Source organism: Martes martes, assembly GCF_963455335.1.
Source record: "Martes martes genome assembly, chromosome: X".
NCBI classification, from domain to species: Eukaryota; Metazoa; Chordata; class Mammalia; order Carnivora; family Mustelidae; genus Martes; species Martes martes.
The window spans coordinates 14,976,703-14,994,963 of record NC_137897.1 but is presented as its reverse complement, the minus strand read 5'-3'; the positions used below and the strand labels follow the sequence as shown (position 1 = coordinate 14,994,963).

Here is an 18,261-nt window from a genome sequence, read left to right as displayed (position 1 = left end):
CCATACTGTTTTCCAGAATGCCTGAACCAGTTAGCATTCCCACTGGTAGTGCAAGAGGGTTCCTGGTTCTCTACATCCTCACCAACACCTGTTGTTTCTTGTGTTTTTGATTAGAAATAAATAACAATGGGAACAATGGGAACCAACAATGGGAACAATGAAAAAGCTGAAAGGGTACCAGGAGCACTAGGTACTGTTCCTTTTTGGTCATATAAGTCTTACAGCACTATTTGATCATGTAAACATTGATAAAAATTTAAGTTAACTAGGATATAAAGTAAAACTAGTTATAACTAGTATAATCAGGTAAAAATTCACAAAAGACATAAAATTTTGGTAGAGGTTTTTAGAAGTAAATGCCAGTATTTGGGTGAAGGCATTCTCATAGGAAAGTGGTATAAACAAAAGCCAAAGGGGAAAAAATGTGAGAGGTTGCTAAGTCAGTTTGACTAAAATGATAATCATAAAGGAAAGACAAATTTCTCCTAAACAAAACTAAAATAACATAAACATAACATAAAATACCTTCACTCAGATCTTCTTGACATATGGAGCTGCCTCTGTGTTGTATCTTGAACATGTCCCTTGGTTTCTGTTTGTAGCAGAGCCATTTCATTCTGGCTGGATTGTTTCCTCCTTTACACCTCATCTCTTCTCTCTTCCCTTTGTTCTTTGCTGTGCATTCTGCCTTCTTCCCAGATCCTAGATCCACTTCTCTTCCGTCTCCTGAAATTTTAATGCTTTTCCTTTATTCTGGCTTTTTGAAAGTTCAATCCTTTCTTGTCTTTACTCTCCTGAAGTAAAAACTTTTATATTTTCCATGTATCTCATAAAATATAAGAACATTTATCCAAATAAATTGATTCATACCAGAATATAACAGACAGTTATCACCTTCCTCTATCTCCCTTCCCCAGGGATATTTGCATGTTAATCCATATTTATGCATAATTCATTGAATTTTTCACCAATTAATTTGTTCTAGCTGGTGTCATTTGTTCTCCCTCCCCTGCTGGAGAGACTGGATTATTTTTAGCCTTTATTCTGGTGGGACTGGGGAAAGACTGCCTTCACAGCAAAAGATAAGAGTGCTATATAGTACTTCAAGCCAAGATATCTTTCTGGACTCTAGAATTTCCCATCTTTTCTCAGCTGGCTAGAGAACTCCATGTTCTGCATGATCCATGCTGAAGAAATAGGGAGTCTTGGCCGTTTACATCTCTATAGTCATCCAAGAACCATCATTAAAGCAATTTCTTGCTTAATTGGGAAATAATTCTCTTAGCGGTTCTTACAGTACCCGGCAAAGGTTCTTCTGAGGCTTCAGAATTAAAGGAGATAAATAAGTACCTAGCACAAAGTAAGAACCCAGTAAGTGTTCGTTGGCCTGTCATCTTCCTTCCAGAGTCTGTTCCTTTTCTCAGACTATTCACCCGGAATAAAGTATGTCTGTTAGGAACTATGGTGGTATCCAGTAATTTTGTGGCTGACAGTAGGTCTGTGAGTGAAGTGAGTTGTGAAGTGAGTTCATTATCTCTTAACTTGGTCCTCTGGCCTTTCTATTTATCTTACTATTTATTTCTAGTGACCATGCACACATCAATTATTTATGACATCAACTTTGTAAATATTATGTGACTACAGTCTTAAACACTGTATTTATCAACTCAGTCTTTGTAGCTGTTGTATCATAGTCACATGCGTAATTGTCAAGAATTAGAGAAAGCTTGTTAAAAGTAATGGTGATTAAAAATGGCTTAAAAAGGTATAGTGAAGATAGTTCATAGATGACCTTAAATGTCAGGTTAAGGAGCAGCACTCCTATGAAGGACACAGGTAGTACACTGACAGTGCCCGCATTCTTTACAAATCCCCTAAAGTCATGATAGGCCTTTAGTAGTAATTTCTTCCGACTTGCACACATGCTGTTACTCTAGCAGTTGTTTATATAGTAACCTTAAGGCTACAGTATAATGTATATGATGGCCTCCACAGTATCCAGGGAACTTCACCTGTTCCAAGTTGTCTACCGTTTTCCTCCATTTCCTTGAAGGTTCCCTCAGGCTGCCTTTTACCTTGCCTTTGAGCATCCAAAGTGATACTCATAGCCATGAGTCCAGCACATACTTGCACACATCATGGGTTCAACACAAAATAAACTATAGAAGGAGAAGCCCTAGTGTAGTAGACAATAGACAGTGACGAATCCACTCAACATAGGAGAGTACAATAGAGGGCTCATTGGTAGGGAACATTTGTGGAGTGGTACATTGACAGTACTTACTGATTAATTGTGTATTGTCTGTTGTTCTAACTCTCATTGGCTGAGAGTGTATTTTAGCACTTATAGCATGGGAAAATATAGTCTAGTACATGTAAGTATATACCACTTAGGAAAATTTCCGAGATAAATAGCATTATAATTAGCACTGCATGGTGGCATTAAATGAGTACGTGTATAACTGGCAAATTTTACAAACATGCAAGGTGTCCCTTTGTTACATTTTTGGCTCTCTTTCAAGGCTATTTTTTCTACTTCGTAGTGTCCCTTCATCCACCCATAAGAGCTTTAAAAAAAAATAAAATCTCCCCCCTTTTTTTCATGGTTTGCCTACCTCATATGGTGCTTCTGATCCAAAATTGCTTCTCTTCTGCTGCAGTCTACACACTTTTTCAGTTTGATCTAATCCACAACTGGAAAGAGAGCAAACTGATTTAAATTCTGTTCAGGTATGACTAGTTTATAGAATCGGTCTGAAATAATGAGAGTTGTAACCTCTTTACTTACATGGGGGGGGGGAGTGTGGATAGATTGATGAGCATTATCACCTAGGATGTATCACTGCTTATTGCAATAGGCCTACGTGGGGCATTGGTATAGCTGCCCCCTTGCCCTCTCTCCATGCTTATGGGAAATGTTGCAAATGATCGTTGAGACGAGACCTTAGAAGGAACCCATCTCAGTGCTCTAGGAAGCCACTACCATTTGCTTAAGATTGGTGATATTTCCTATCTCTGATTTAAAACCATAGAACTTCAGCACTTTGTAACATTACCTACTGATGGATGTGTACTAGAGAGTAATTCTTTTGTACTTAAATGGAAACCCCTAGATATTAAACCCTTCAATACTGAAAAACTGATCCATACAAAAAATCATATACAAAGGAATCATTTCAGAAAACATTTTTGTTTTAAGTTTGTATCCTCAGGTTGATTTTTCTCCAGCATGGTTCTACTTTCATGAGCTTATGCAAATGGATGATAATTGGGTTTGACCAGGGTTGGAGTTTTGCCAAATATAATGTATGGTGTAGAAAGGTGTTCAGGAACTCTGCTATGGACCCTCTACTGAGCTGTCTTTTCTTCTGGGTCTTACCACAAGTTTTAGCATTTCCTGGTTTCTGACCTAAGTCAGCCACTGGCCATACATAAATACACACTCCTTCCCCAGATAGAATTGCCTGGTTATGCTCCCACCAACATCACAGCCATTCCAACTTTCTTCAAGAAAGTATGAACTTGAGCAACAGGTTCCTTAACTGCTCTTTACCCCTCAGTTTCTGCATCTGTAGGATGAATAGTACTTATCTCAGTGTAATGAGAATTAACTGAAATAATTTCACGTAAGCACAGTGCTTAGAATGTACTATCTTAAATGATATTGTTAGAATTATACTTTAAAGAACGAAAAATTTATTAATGAATGAGAATTCAAATAAAGAAACTAAGGACTCAGTTGAAAGAAGCTAGAAAAAGAACTACAAAGTAAACTTCTAGAGAGCCAGAAGAAGGAATTAAATACAAATTCCAAAATCAGTGAATGAGAAAATGGGGGTGGGGGAGCAAATACACAACATTCAGAAAGCAAAACACGATACAACCACAGATAGGAAAGAGTTTAAAACATCTTAACAACAAAAATATTTATAGAAGAACTGATATAATATCTGGGATTTGCTTCAAAATAATTATGGGAATGAATTATGGGAATAATTAGTTATGGGGGAAGTGAGTGTATGAAGTAAGATTGTATGTGAAGTAAGTGTGTGTGAAGTAAGATTGGCCATGAGTTGGTAATCATTAAAGGCGAGTAATAGGTACATGAGGGTTTGTTACACTAGTCTGTCTACTTTAGATATGTTTGACATGTTCTTTAAGTTTAAGGTTAAAAACATGGAATATTATTATAGCAGCAATGGCCACGGTCGCCAAACTGTGGAAAGAACCAAGATGCCCTTCAACAGATGAATGGATAAGGAAGATGTGGTCCATATACACTATGGAGTATTATGCCTCCATCAGAAAGGACGAATACCCAACTTTTGTAGCAACGTGGACGGGACTGGAAGAGATTATGCTGAGTGAAATAAGTCAAGCAGAGAGAGTCAAGTATCATATGGTTTCACTTATTTGTGGAGCATAACAAATAATATGGAAGACAAGGGTAGATGGAGAGGAGAAGGGAGTTGAGGGAAATTGGAAGGGGAGGTGAACCATGAGAGACTGTGGACTCTGAAAAACAACCTGAGGGTTTTGAAGGGGCGGGGGGTGGGAGGTTGGGGGAACCAGGTGGTGGGTATTAGGGAGGGCACGGATTGCATGGAGCACTGGGTGTGGTGAAAAAACAATGAATACTGTTATGCTGAAAAGAAATAAAAAATTAAAAAAAAACATGGAATATTAAGTGTAACTGTATACTAATATAAAAGTCTTGCTGAAACTTGGTTTTCTAGGAAAATCTAAATGATACCATTTAGAAAGGGATAGAAAAACTGAATATAGCAATAGCAAGGGAGAAATTTAAGGTGTTAAACTCTCTACCTCCTAATTATGGGCAGGCCCCTATGATTTGATGGAGAAATCTTTGAGACTTTGAAAAAATAGATCATTCCTATAGTCTTTAAAATGTCCCAAAGCATAGGAAAAAAATGTACATTGCCTTCTAGTTTGTTTTATAAAGTTAGCATAGCCCTGAAAATGAAAGTTCATACACAAAAGGAAACTGCCAATTTAACTTATGAATATAGATGCAAAAATCCTTTTAAAAAATTACAAATCAGATACATATATTAAAACAATGGATTTTTCCCAGGAATGCAAACGTATCAGGACACTGTTGATCTACATTATCAAATCATGAGGTCAAAGGAGATAGATGAAGTGACTATATTAATAGATAATAAGACATTTTATAAAATTGACTATTCATTCCTCTTTTAGTAAAGAGTATTCTGACCTTAACATGATAAAATAATGTCTAAAACCAAATATCAGGGCGCCTGGGTGGCTCAGTGGGTTAAAGCCTTTGTCTTAGGCTCAGGTCATGATCCCAGGGTCCTGGAATCGAGCCCCGCATCGGGCTCTCTGCTTAACGGGGAGCCTGCTTCCCCCTCTCTCTCTGCCTGCCTCTCTGCCTACTTGTGATCTCTGTCTGTCTAATAAATAAGTAAAATCTTAAAATAAAATAAAACTAAATAACAATATCGTGTCAGAAAGATTTAGTGAGTGTATTCCCAAGTCATGATCAAGTAGTGTTTATTAGTGCCTGCTTTATGGTCCATAGCCTGAGGAATTTGGGTTTTGTTCTGTGAAGGGAAACCATTGAAGAATTTGAGGTAGGGGCATGACCCAGTCTGATTTCTGTTTTAAGATTATTCTGGCTATATATTAAGCCTCACCCATTCCTTTTCCCACTGCAGTAGCAGAGTTGACAGAAACCATATGGCCTACAAAATCAAGAACATTTACTGTCTGGCCCTTTACAGAAAAAAGTGATAAAATGCATAGTATGGTTCAAGTGTGTATATGTGTGTATCCAGAAAAAGACTAGAAAGATAAGCACCAAAATAGTGATTTTTTTCTTTTGTTTTTCTCCTTATTATTCAAGTTTTCTGTAATGGACATGCATACTTTTTATAATAAAATTTACTTCTTAAATAATAAGGTAAACACTAAAACCAGTAAGGTACAAGAATAAAGGGAAATTAGCTGAAATTTTAATAAGATTAATTTAGAGAAAGTCAAAAGAAGCAAGAAGAATATAAACAATAATACCTTGTTTCATGCACACAGCCACACAAGTAGTATCCATTTCAGATTTCAGCATATGACACTTTTTACTCCAGCAGCCATTATTTGAATTCCTATTGTATGCTCTTTGCTATGGGAATACAAAGATAAGTATGGTGCCTGCTCTGAAGATTAATCTGGTAGGGGCAGTGGCATGAACTTAAACAGTAATCAGTGTCTTAAGCAATGTACCAAAGGGCCTTAAGCGCTTTCATTTTTGGTTAGGAGATAACTAACACCCAAAAAAAGCTGTTGCTTAGTGGTGAGTTGTAATATGATTATAAGGGATTCCAATCATGTGAACTAGTCTTTTTTTTTTTTAAAGATTTTATTTATTTATTTATTTGACAGGCAGAGATTGCAAGTAGGCAGAGAGGCAGGCAGAGAGAGGTGGAAGCAGGCTCCCTGCTAAGCAGAGAGCCCGATGTGGGGCTCGATCCCAGGACTCTGGGATCGTGACCTGAGCCGAAGGCAGAGGCTTTAACCCGCTGAGCCACCCAGGTGCCCCTGAACTAGTCTTTTTAACTTTATTTATGGTGCCTTTTGATACAGAGAAGTTTCTGAATTTTATAATCAAATCTATATCAATATTTTCCTTTATGACTTCTGCCTTTCCCAGACAAGTAGCCAGATGTCCTAACATCTCTGTCAGATGTAAAATGTCAACATTTATCCTTTTATTTTTTTCTGTCCCTCTGTTTATCTTTTATACAGCAATACCACACTGTTTTAATTTAGGTATCATTTCATCTCAAGGAGACTTATTTTAGGTTTTGGTATCTGAAATATTGATTCATTTTCTTAGTGCTTTTATTAAAAAGCACAGCACACAACAAAATGTGACTGTTAACCTGAGCATCAGTAGTCATTAAAGCCAATTCAAACTAATCCTTCAAATTCAAAAAAGGTTATTTGGTTGCTTCTTAAGTATTACTTGAATAAAGTTGATGAGTGCTGTATACAAAGACAATCCTATTTTGTTTTGTACATCTTTTCATCAGTTGCACAGTAACCGTGCTATTTGCTGCCTCTTGACAGTCTTAAAAGGCATCTCATGTTCAGACTGCAGTTTTTATGTTAGGTGGTTGTCCTAACCATGCTGCCATTTTGCAGCATTATAAGGAGACTTAAATAATTCCTTCTGGGAGATGGGCGGGTTTGTGTTCTGATGGAAATTTTCTTACGTGCTTTCCTTGCTGAAAAATTGAGCATGCATTTTTAATCAAGAAGACTGCACAATTCCCTAGCAGAATTCAAAATTTTATCTTGGTCATTTATTTGGGTCCCAGGTGATTCTAATATACCTGGTTAAGTAAGATAATTTTTTAAATTGAGCAGTTTTTTTTTATTCTTCAACTTCTGTTGGGTCACTTATAAAACATTGCCATAAAAGTTAAATGCAGCAAGAACATATAGAGAACATTATAGAACATAGCTGCAAAAGTTTGATAGGGTGAAAAGAGCCTTGGCCTTTCATATGGCACGTGTAACACCTAATGGAAACACGTAATGGATACTTCAATGTTTGCTCCAAAAAGTAGTGCTGAACTGAGCTCTCATTATAGATAACTCCATTATCAAATATGTGCCTGCCTTGACCGTGGTTCCTTCATCCAGAAAACTAGCTGATCATTTCTGGTGTTTTCAGAAGACTTTTCAGGTTTTGTGTTTTATTTTGTTTTTTTGTTTTGTTTTTTTTTTTTGTACTATCAGTTTCAGAGGTGGAGTTTAGTGATTCATCAGTTGCATATAACACCCAGGGCTCGTTACATCTAATGCCCTCCTTAATGCCCATCACCCATTTACCCCATCCCCCCACCCATCTCCCCTCCTGCAACCCTCAGTTTGTTTCCTATAGTTAAGAGTCTCTTACGGTTTGTCTTCCTCTCTGATTTCATCTTATTTTATTTTTTCCTCCCTTCCCCTGTGTTCATCTGTTCTGTTTCTTAAATTCCACATATGAGTGAAATCGTACGATAATTGTCTTCAGATTTTGAAAATTCAGTTATTTTATTAAATTTGTATAGATTATATATATATTAATGATCGATGTGTTTGTTGGTTCTGCTTAGGTTAGTTAAATGCACATCAAGTAGAGCATTTTCCCACAGCTCTTGATGTTTCTGTCCTTGGGTTTTGTTTAAATGCCACTATCTCAGTGATCATATTCTGATTATTGGCATATTTTAAAAACTATTTTCCAAAATAAAAATACCTTAGAAGAACTTCTAGAGGCTGTTAGAGAATTAAATGGAGTAAGGGATTATCCAGTAACTTAACCTCTCCTTTTCCAGTTTGGCTTATATCAGTAAGTCGTTTGCTCACTAATAACCCAGGGGTTGGTCTTTCTTCTAATTTAGATTTTATCGACTAAGATTTTTAGTTATGGACCTTGAAGTCTTTAACCTGGCCAATAATTGATGCCTATAACCAGTGTGAATTTAAATATAATTTACTTCCATTTAAAACGGGAAGAATTTGTCCTTATATCACATGCAAAATGTTTCTTGCATGTAGTCATTTTCTTCCCATAGTTACGAAACAATGCCTCATTGAAAGGGAACACCCATGACTTGTCTATATATAACCTTAAAATAGTCTTGAGACTATCCTTTAGAGTGTGTGTGTGTAAACATTACAAAGGGTAGAATTCCACATGTGCATCAATGACTTATTATTTTAATAGTGCTGACTAGTTTCATTTGCTATTAAAGAGTCATAGTTAAGAAATACTGGCATTCCCCAGGATTCTAAAATAAAATAATGTTCATTTCACTAGTTGTAAAAATTGTCTGGATTGCTAGGAACCAAGAGTTAAGAACATTTCAACAGGATTTTTGCTATCAGCAAATCTGTTTTGGTTTCCTGTTCTGGCCTCCCTACCTATCAGCTAGCTACATAGTGCCCTCGCCATTACGTTTCTCCTTTCTTTTACCACAGGAAAATTGTCAGGCCTCTTTTTCTAGCATTTCAGGACCCGCCTGACAGGAAATTTTCTAATTGCCGGAACAGCTGGTAGGAGAAAACTTTGCAGGGGCTTGGCCTTCCCTTTCCAACCTAAGTTTTACAGTCAGAAATTCTTTTATCACCATCATGGTTTCGTAGCCATGTTTAAATTTTTGTCTTTTCGTGTTCGCTCTATACAGGTAAGCTTTGTTCAACTTCTGTGAAAACTAAAATGTTTTAGTTGGAGCTCAGTATAATTATACTAATTAAACAATTATTTCGTTTTATATGTTCTTTTAAGAAGGTTTTCAAAATTCAAAACCAGTTTTTAAAGAGCTTTTAAAGGATAATATTTATGTTTGCTAAAAGTAAGCCACCTATGTGTATTATTCGTTTCAATTGTATATTTTGTAAACTTATTTTTACATTGGCTTTTTGGTGGTAGAATAGTTTTTTTTTTTGCTCATGTTTGTAATTTTGTATAATAAAACAAATGACAGTAACTTTCAGTATTAAACCAGGCTTGAAGAAAATTGTGAACTTATTGATAGTTAGGAGATTACTATAATGTAAGCAATATTTTGATGGGTTAGAGAATATATTATTTTTAAATAGTCAAGACCTCAAAGTCAGACTTTTGTTGAAATTGGTTCCTTTCAAACTTTGAAGTTTTTAATCAACTGTATTTAAGTAACTTTAAGTAATTTCATCTTAGAGTAGACACAGTTTTCAAAGTATTACTTTGTTAAAATGTGCTTAGCAAATGATAATTTGCATTTTGTTTCATTTAAGTTCTGCCAAATTAACTTGATATTTTGCTGTGAGAATTGTGCTATTCTGCTGTTCTCCAAAGAGAATTTAATTTTTTGATTGGGATTCCCGATTGGGAGAAAACTGCTCCTCTGCAGCAGTGATTAGGAATGTTAGTCTGGAGAACAGCAATGCTATTTTCTCAAACATAGAAGAAGCTGGCTTGGAATACTCTTAGAGATCTTGGTTTAATGAAAAATGCTGAACATATTTATCATCCATTAGCAAATAAGTAAATTGGATTTGGTCAAATTGTAATCTAGAATACCTTAAATTGTTTTTTTCAGCATAACTTGGATAACCAGCCTAATTATGTATCACAGCCAAATTTTTATGTTTATCAGTCATCTAAAAATTTAATGTATCTTTTTTTTTTAATTTTATTTTTTCAGTGTTCCAGGATTCATTGTTTATGCACCACACCCAGTGCTCCATGCAATACGTGCCCTCCTTAATATCTTTTTAAAATTTAAAACTATATTATAGAACCTTAGGTTTCTATATAGAGATTAATACTTGAATTTTGAATTACATTCAAGAGGCAAATGAAGTATACATTTTTTATTTGTAACGTCTTCTTTATGTTAGGCCAAAAAACAGTTACATATTGACAGTTAGTAAAGATTTATTTATTAGTTTTTACCAAGGAACATTTAAATAATTTACTTCAAGTTTCATCTATATTTTCTGACATTCAAAACAATTTAGAAAATACAAATGCCTTAAGAACACACTTCCTGACCCAAGGGAGAGCAGGAAAAAGGAAATTATGTATACAAGTCAGGGCATAATGCCAAAAGTTGAATCATTCTTTAAAATCAATTAATATCACACAGTTTGTTTACTTAATGGTAGTATGTTACAATATTGGGTTTTCTGTCTTAAATAGACAGCATCACTTTCTGTTCCTTTAATACTTTTACATTTTAAGAACAAAATTATATCTTTTTCCTCTCAACTTAAAAAGGAAACATTAATTTTTTTCCCATTAAAGGGCAAATCTTAAGGACCAATTTAGAAGGAACCTATAGATCTTTTGGTGCTCCTGGAAAACAAATGAGGTGGCTTTCTGTGTGACTGGAGGAACACCAGAAGATCCACCTGTCCATGAATTTTCTTTTGCCATTTTTCTGTGATGTCTAAAATGACATCCTTTATAGAATTCCAAAAATTATATATTTGTTAACTGAATTGACCTTGTTTTTTCTATCATGGGTCACATACCAACAAGTATTTATCCAGTAATAAATCTTTGAAACCCTAAGTAAATTCCTAGAGGGCAGAGACTCTTCTTTATCTTAGTATCTCTAATATCTAGCCCATTACATGGCTCATAATCTGAATTGCCTTCTAACAAAAAGGAATGGGCCTAAGAATGTGTTACAGATCAGAAACATTTCCATTAGGACCAGGCAATTCGGAAGAAGCAGAAGCACCATAGTCTCCCTGAAGTTAGCCCCTCTTGGACCTGTTCTTTTATTCCTCTCTGATCCAAACACTGGTCTCCATGTGTGCTCCCACACTGGCCTTTGCACTGGCTTGTCTCTGCTTGAAATGCTCTTCCCCAGATGGTTGACTCCGTCTCATCTTTCTGGTCTTACACAAATAGCACTTTTTCAGTAAAACGTGCAATGATGGTTTTATTTAAAATTGCAAGCTCTCCTTTTCATCCATGCACTTCTGATCTCTCTTACCCAACTTAGTATCTTTTTCCCGTGGTATTTATCTTGTTCTAACATGAATATACCTATTATTGTTTGGTTTCTCCCCAAAACGCCAGAGATTTTCATCTGTTTCATTTATTGTATATCTCAGGCATCTAGAAGAATGCTTGGATGTATGAGGTACTCAATAAATAAACGTTTAAGTGGATGAATGGATGAATTCCCATAGCTTGAGGGTATTGAACATCTAGGCTGGGGGTGGCAAATATCTGAAAGTGACGGGGGTGTAGACAGATGATACAGGGTTGTGATGGAGACCAGCTTTTAGAAATACAGTGTAAGTTTTTTTTATGATGATTAATGGACATATATCCATGTATAATTTAAAATATGTCAGAGAATATAAAAATATGTGAACCTCACAAGGGGAAAATGGATATAAATTAAATCTGTGCTTGACTTCACTGACAAAATTCTTCTTCCATAAAATTATAGTTGCTTTACTGTGCGCTTATAGGCAAAAATTCAGTTTTACAAACTGTAATTCTGTGTTTTCATTATGTAAAATTTCATGTAACAGTTTTATTTCAGTAACAGGTGATTTATTCACATGATATGTTTGTCACATGCAAATCCCTGTACTTGGATTATCAGTGCCTTTGGAAATTTGATATTCCTTTCCTTATCCATCTCATTAGATTCTAGGTATGAGCTAGAAGAGCACATTGTTGCTTTTCTACCTATTGTCCAAGATTGCCCAAGAATTAGTATTATGTCTTAGTTGAACCTCATTTTCATTTCTAAAATACCATGGTCCCATAACTTGGAGAAACTGGTGACATTAAGCACAATCTGAGCATTGAGATACCAGCCAAGGGTATTTTGCTTATGATACTGCTATGACCGTATTATAACATAAACGTAGATAAAAGGTAGCTTGCTAATGTGACTAGTTAAAAATTTAAACTTGGAAGGAACAAAAAAAGTGTTGAAGATATAATAGTGACAAGTCTTTAGAACTTGGGCCATAGGCCTTGATCTTTTCTCTCCATCTCCGTGCACACTTTTTTGCACTTTCTGGGCCCAATGTAGAAAAAGACTTTTGAAATTCTAGTTTATATCCTAAAGAGGTTTGGAATGATTGCATCCATTTTGGGGTAAGAGGGTAGGGAGTGGAGGAAGTTGCTATTTTTTTTAAAGAAACATTGACAAAAGGAGCACTTGCAAATTTATTTTAAAATAAGATTTGCCAGAATAAGAAATTCAGTATGAGGGTGGGAAAATAAAACCAAGGAAGTCTCTTGGAAAATAGGAGAAAAAAGATAAGTGACATACAGGATTCAATCCCAGACATACAATACCTAAGTAGTAGCGTTGCAAAAAGATAAACCCTGAAAAACTGATGGAAGGAAATTATTTTTTTTAAAAAGTGCTAGAGTTCCCTCAGAGGCAAAGAATTCAGGTCTTTAAATTATAAAAGCTCACCAACCATCTAGCATTCTGAAGGAAAGAAGACCCATATTTATCTCACTAGTGTGGAATTTCAGAAGTACAAGGACAGAAAATTCTTACAGCTTCTGGAAAGCAAACAGTACATCTTCCCAAATATGTGTATCAGGCTAGCATCACCCATCTCAGTAGCAGTCCTGGCTGCTAGAGGGCAATGGGCCATTAATGTCAGTGTTCAAGGTCAGACTGTTTTTATTCTATAGAATTTTTTACCAAGTGAAACTATACAAATGTGAAGACAAAGACATCTTCGGATGTGCAAGGTTCAGAAAATTTTTTTCCACATCACTTTTCTTAGGAAGTTAACAGGGTAGTAATCTAAGAAAGAGAAGGGTATGGAAAACTGAGAATAGTGGGTTTGACCAGGAAAGCCCAGAAGAGATACCTGGAGGTAATAGCTGTACAGCAAGGCCTAGGAAACAATCGTTCCTGATGGGAAGGTAAGAGAGGGCTCTCAGAAGAACGGGAAGTATGGTAAAGGGTTAAGGAAAAATTAAGACTAATGGTCAAATTAACCTTTCCCTCCCCCCAGGAATGACAGGGCTGTTAGAAACAGGAAAAAAAGAAAAACATGTAAAAAATTCATGGTCCCCAGGGTGCCTGGGTGGCTCAGAGGGTTAAGCCTCTGCCTTCAGCTCAGGTCATGATCTCAGGGTCCTGGGATCAAGCCCTACATTGGGCTCTCCACTCATCAGGGAGCCTGCTTCTCTGCCTAGTTGTGATCTCTCTTCCTGTGTGTCAAATAAAAAAATAAATAAAATCTTTTTTAAAAATTCATGTTCCCCCCCCCCCAAAAAAAATCATGGTCCCAATAGAACTCAAAGTAAAATGTATCATGAATTTAAGCATTTGATGAAGTGTTGTTTTGTTTTGTTTTTTAAGTCCCCTCAGATTGTCTTGGAAGTCACTGTTATGGGCCTGTATAAAAGGAAATTTAATGTACTTTCTAGCCTGCATTTAAACAATATATTGTCATAAAAATGTGAATGCTGGTATATGGGACTTCTGCTTTTAAAATCAGGCGGTGGAGATAATATGAAGGGTTTGGTTGTGGTTACCGGAGAGAATTAATTTTCTCAATATTAATAAAAACATAAAAATATAGCTAGCAGGTTAGGGAAATACAGGCACTATTTTTTGTTAAAGATTCTTTTTACTCATTTGTCAGATAGCACAAGCAGGGAGAGCAGCAGGCAGGGGGAGAAGCAACCTCCCCACTGAGCAAGGAGCCTGATAGGGGACTCAATTCCAAGACTCTAGGATCATGACCTGAACCAAAGGCAGAGACGCTTAACTGACTGAGCCACCCAGGTGTGTCCGTACAGGCACTGTTAACCTCCTTTTATAAAGTGAGGAGTTAGGGGGTACCTAAGTGGCTCAATATGTTAAGTGTCCAACTCTTGGTTTCAGCTCAAGTCATAATCTCAGAGTCATGAGACTGAGCCTCACATCAGACTCTCGGAGTTCTCGGAGGGGAGTCTGCTTGAGATTCTCTCTCTCCCTCTGCCTGTGCCCCCTCCTCCCTTGCACACATAGTTTCTCAAATAAATAATAAATCTTGAAAACAAAATGAGATGAGGAGTTAGGATTCTATCCAAAACTAATAGAAAAGATGAGAAATTTATGTAAAAGCAATATAGTTAGCAAATAGTGGGGAAGAAGATGATGAAGGAGGTATGAGTGAATCCTTCATCTTATTTTTAAATCAGCAGGCATTGTCTTAAAGTTAATAAACCAAGAAATTATCAAAGTAAGTGCAGAAAGAACTTTTTTAAAAAGCCTAGGTATTAGGGTGAGAGGAAACTTGCTTTTCATCATAGGGTATTTTGTCACTATTTGATTTGGTCATCCATGTGCACATATTTAATTTTAAAAACAAAATGTTTAAGGAACAGGAAATAACCCAGTGGACAAAAGATTACGTGTAAGGCAATGTTGGGAGATAATACCATAAAACTAAGTTGCAGCCTTATTGTAGAGGGCTTTACATGCCAAGGGGAAGCAGTGCATTTAATTTAGGAAAACTTAAAGGAGTTTTTGGGCAGTCTGGTCATATGACTGGAGCTATCTCCTTTCAGAAAATGAATTTGTCAGGAGGATGAAGTGGACTGGCAGTGGCACAAAGGGGCATTACAAGTAACCAAGCTAGTTTCAGTTTTCCACAGGAAAGGTAATGAAGAATTTTACCTGGTGATGCTACTGGAAATGGTGGGGGCGGGGGGAGGAAAGAAAGACATTCCCATTACCATGTTTGATACATAGTAGATGTTTTAGTATATGTTTGTTGAATGAAGGGATCAAAGGGAGATTCTGTTTTTTGGTAACTTGTTTGACGTGAGAGGAAAGGAAGGGTAGTCATCCAAGATAAAATCTTTCTTGAATAGTTACTGCTGTTTATTTTGAGATCCGTGACCTGATTGTAGCTCTCCTTATGAGAGTAAGACTGGATCCTGTATGACTGCTGCAAAATGCAAAACATTTTATAATTCAGTGATCGTTCCCTGCCTGTATTGCATCTTTGTGACAATTAACTATAGTATTCTTATGAAATAAAAGATGAAACAATATTGCAGCCTAAAATTACATCCCACTTACCCAAAAAAGAAAACTGATAAGACATATGGAATGTTATACAGAGTATAGTTCTTCACAGCCTCATGATTTAAAGGCATAAATGGCTGTTAGATTCCAGTTAGGCTCTTGAACAGATAGTTTTTTCCATAGTAGGCTGACTGGCACATGCTAGAATCCAACCCATGACCTTGGCCTTTTGAGTTTAAGTCTGTAATCCACTAGTCTTTTAAGTGCGATGTGACAAGCACTTTGGGTTACAGAAAAGAAAGAGGAGAACTTCCTTTTAGTTTCATTTCCATGTATAATGTATATAATTCAGTAATACAAAAAGTATATATAATTGCAAAGCCAATAAGTATATAAATATTGGGTATATGCTAGTTTTTTTTTTAACTGATGAAGATATGCTACCAAAAGTTCAAAAACATTTCTCTAATCACTGTAGCTAACTGACCCAAGAGAAACAGACCAGTTAAAAGGATCAAGGGAATAAGTTTGTATGTTCCTGTCATTGATCTTGGATGGGGAACCACAGAAGCCTCTGACAGTCTCAGTATGGGGTAATGCTAAGACCCTTGTTTTAGAAGTCATTAGAAGTCAGAACCTGGAATTGATCCATACTCTGCCAGTTATTGGCTTGTGATCTTTACTTAATCTCTTTAAACTTCAAACTGTATTCAGACCATTTGGCCTTTAAAAGATCTGTCAAATTTCTAGTGATGAATGGGGGAGTCTGTAGAGAATTCTGAGATGTTTTTGCTTGCTCTGAGGTATACCCCACCCTGTTGTTACCAGCCCTCTCTAACAAGGTTTTTTATGAAGCAGGAAATATAAAAGGTGAAAAAGCACCTAACCCAGGCTTGGAACATGGTAGGTGCTTAATAAATGTTTGCTGGATTTAACCATTTTCACACATACATTATTCTTTGAAATTTTTCTTTAAAGAATTTGGTAATTTGCTTCCTGCCTTTCCTAATATAGGTACAAATAGCTGTCACTCTCAAGCCCTTGTACACCCACCAACCAGTCTCATTTGCAGAGAATGGGTGCACAGGAAGGAGGGTAGAGTCTCAGAGTCAGGTAATGCTTGATTCTACCCTAACACCTGCACAGGATGGTTGTGAAAAATAAAGGAGATAGTACACATGAAATTACAAAATAAAGGACTAAACCATATTGAGGGATTGTTTTATTGTTGCCACAGTTCTGAGAGCCTCCAAAATGTTGAAGCTGCTTGAGTATTAATTAGCACAGTCAACAAACGTCTGTCTTACAGAGTAAAATAGTGGGCCTAGATTCCTTTTTTGTCCTACAAGAGCTTTTCTTTTACTGCTCATTTTCAGAACCTGCCATATTAGTAGAACAGTGTATCTTTTTGAGAAATCTTTGTAATTCCGTATATAGCCAACATTCTATCTCAGAAAATGTTAATTGAGCTCAGACATGCATGTGGAAAACAACAATAATAAAAACAATGAATTATTTTTATACAACATATTTTGATTCTACTAATAATACTTAGACACTAGGAAAAAATAACAGGCAAAAAAGAAAAATGGTCTTTGACAGGCATATACTTCTGGTTTTGTTGGGTTTTGTTTTATTGTAGTTTTTGGCTATAACATAGTATATAGGTCTTGATTAAATAAGGTGTACTATCTACTAATCCCAGAGTGAATAAGTAATTGAAATTCTGTGTGTACATACATATATTTTCAACCTTTCTCCCTTTCTGATGCCTTCCCTCAGGTTTACTGACACATCCACTGTCTAAAAATCCTTCCCTTAACCCTAAGACCTTCCATTGTTCCATTATGCTGAGTAGTAACTTTTTTCTGTGTCTAATTCTCCATTCCAAATGTTAAATCTTTTTTGATTTTGTGTTTTAGAGTTAACTCTTTCTCCTTGTTTAGTTCTCAAGTAGTTGTAGAAAAAAAGTAACTTACATATTTCCAACAGAATAAACTTCAGCATACTGATCCAAATGGCCTTGCTGAGGGTAGAAATCTCCATGTTTGCCTTGGAATATTTTTCAACCCCACTCCCCAGTGAACACGACTCTGTGTGTGTGTGTGTGTGTGTGTGTGTGTGTGTGTGTGTGTGTGTGTGTGATTGGTTTTACCTAATACAAGCACATGTCAGAACACAGCAGATTACTCTGTTGTGTTTTCAGACTTCTTTACATCCTCTGCCTTCACCCCATGAAACTATTTTCATTATCTCCAGTAGGAAGAATGAAGACTTGGAAATACTCAGTGCTAATGTTAAGTAGAAGTTAAAGTGGTCTATGCAGTGGGCTGGTATCTTTCTCTTTGACATTTAACTTGAAAGTATACTTGCAGGGTTGTGTGGCTGGCTTGGTTGGTAGAGCATGTAACCTTTGATCTTGGGGTCACAAGTTCAAGTCCCACACTGGACATAGAGCTTACTTTGAAAAACCAAATAATAATTTGAGGATTTCTAATATGATAATGCTAAATTTATGTTTCTTGGTTTATAGCTGGAGAAAATGTCTCTAACTCTCTTTTTTCCGTTTATATTTGCTTCAACAGGAAGAAGGCAGTATCAAAGAAATTGCAATCACACATCATGTAAAGGAAGGACATGAAAAGGCAGATCCTTCCCAATTTGAACTTTTAAAAGTATTAGGGCAGGGATCATTTGGAAAGGTAAGTCACGAGTGTTT

General features: G+C 36.2%; 1 protein-coding gene across 2 annotated transcripts in view; it reads left to right on the top strand.

Moving 5' to 3' along the window:
- RPS6KA3 (ribosomal protein S6 kinase A3) overlaps positions 1-18,261 on the top strand; it is a 111,377-nt gene that overhangs the window by 39,697 nt on the left and 53,419 nt on the right. For both annotated transcript variants that reach the window (XM_080831229.1, XM_080831228.1), the window contains exon 3: positions 18,128-18,244. In XM_080831229.1, coding sequence (XP_080687355.1) covers positions 18,128-18,244 — 117 coding nt within the window. The remainder of the gene's footprint in view (positions 1-18,127; positions 18,245-18,261) is intronic.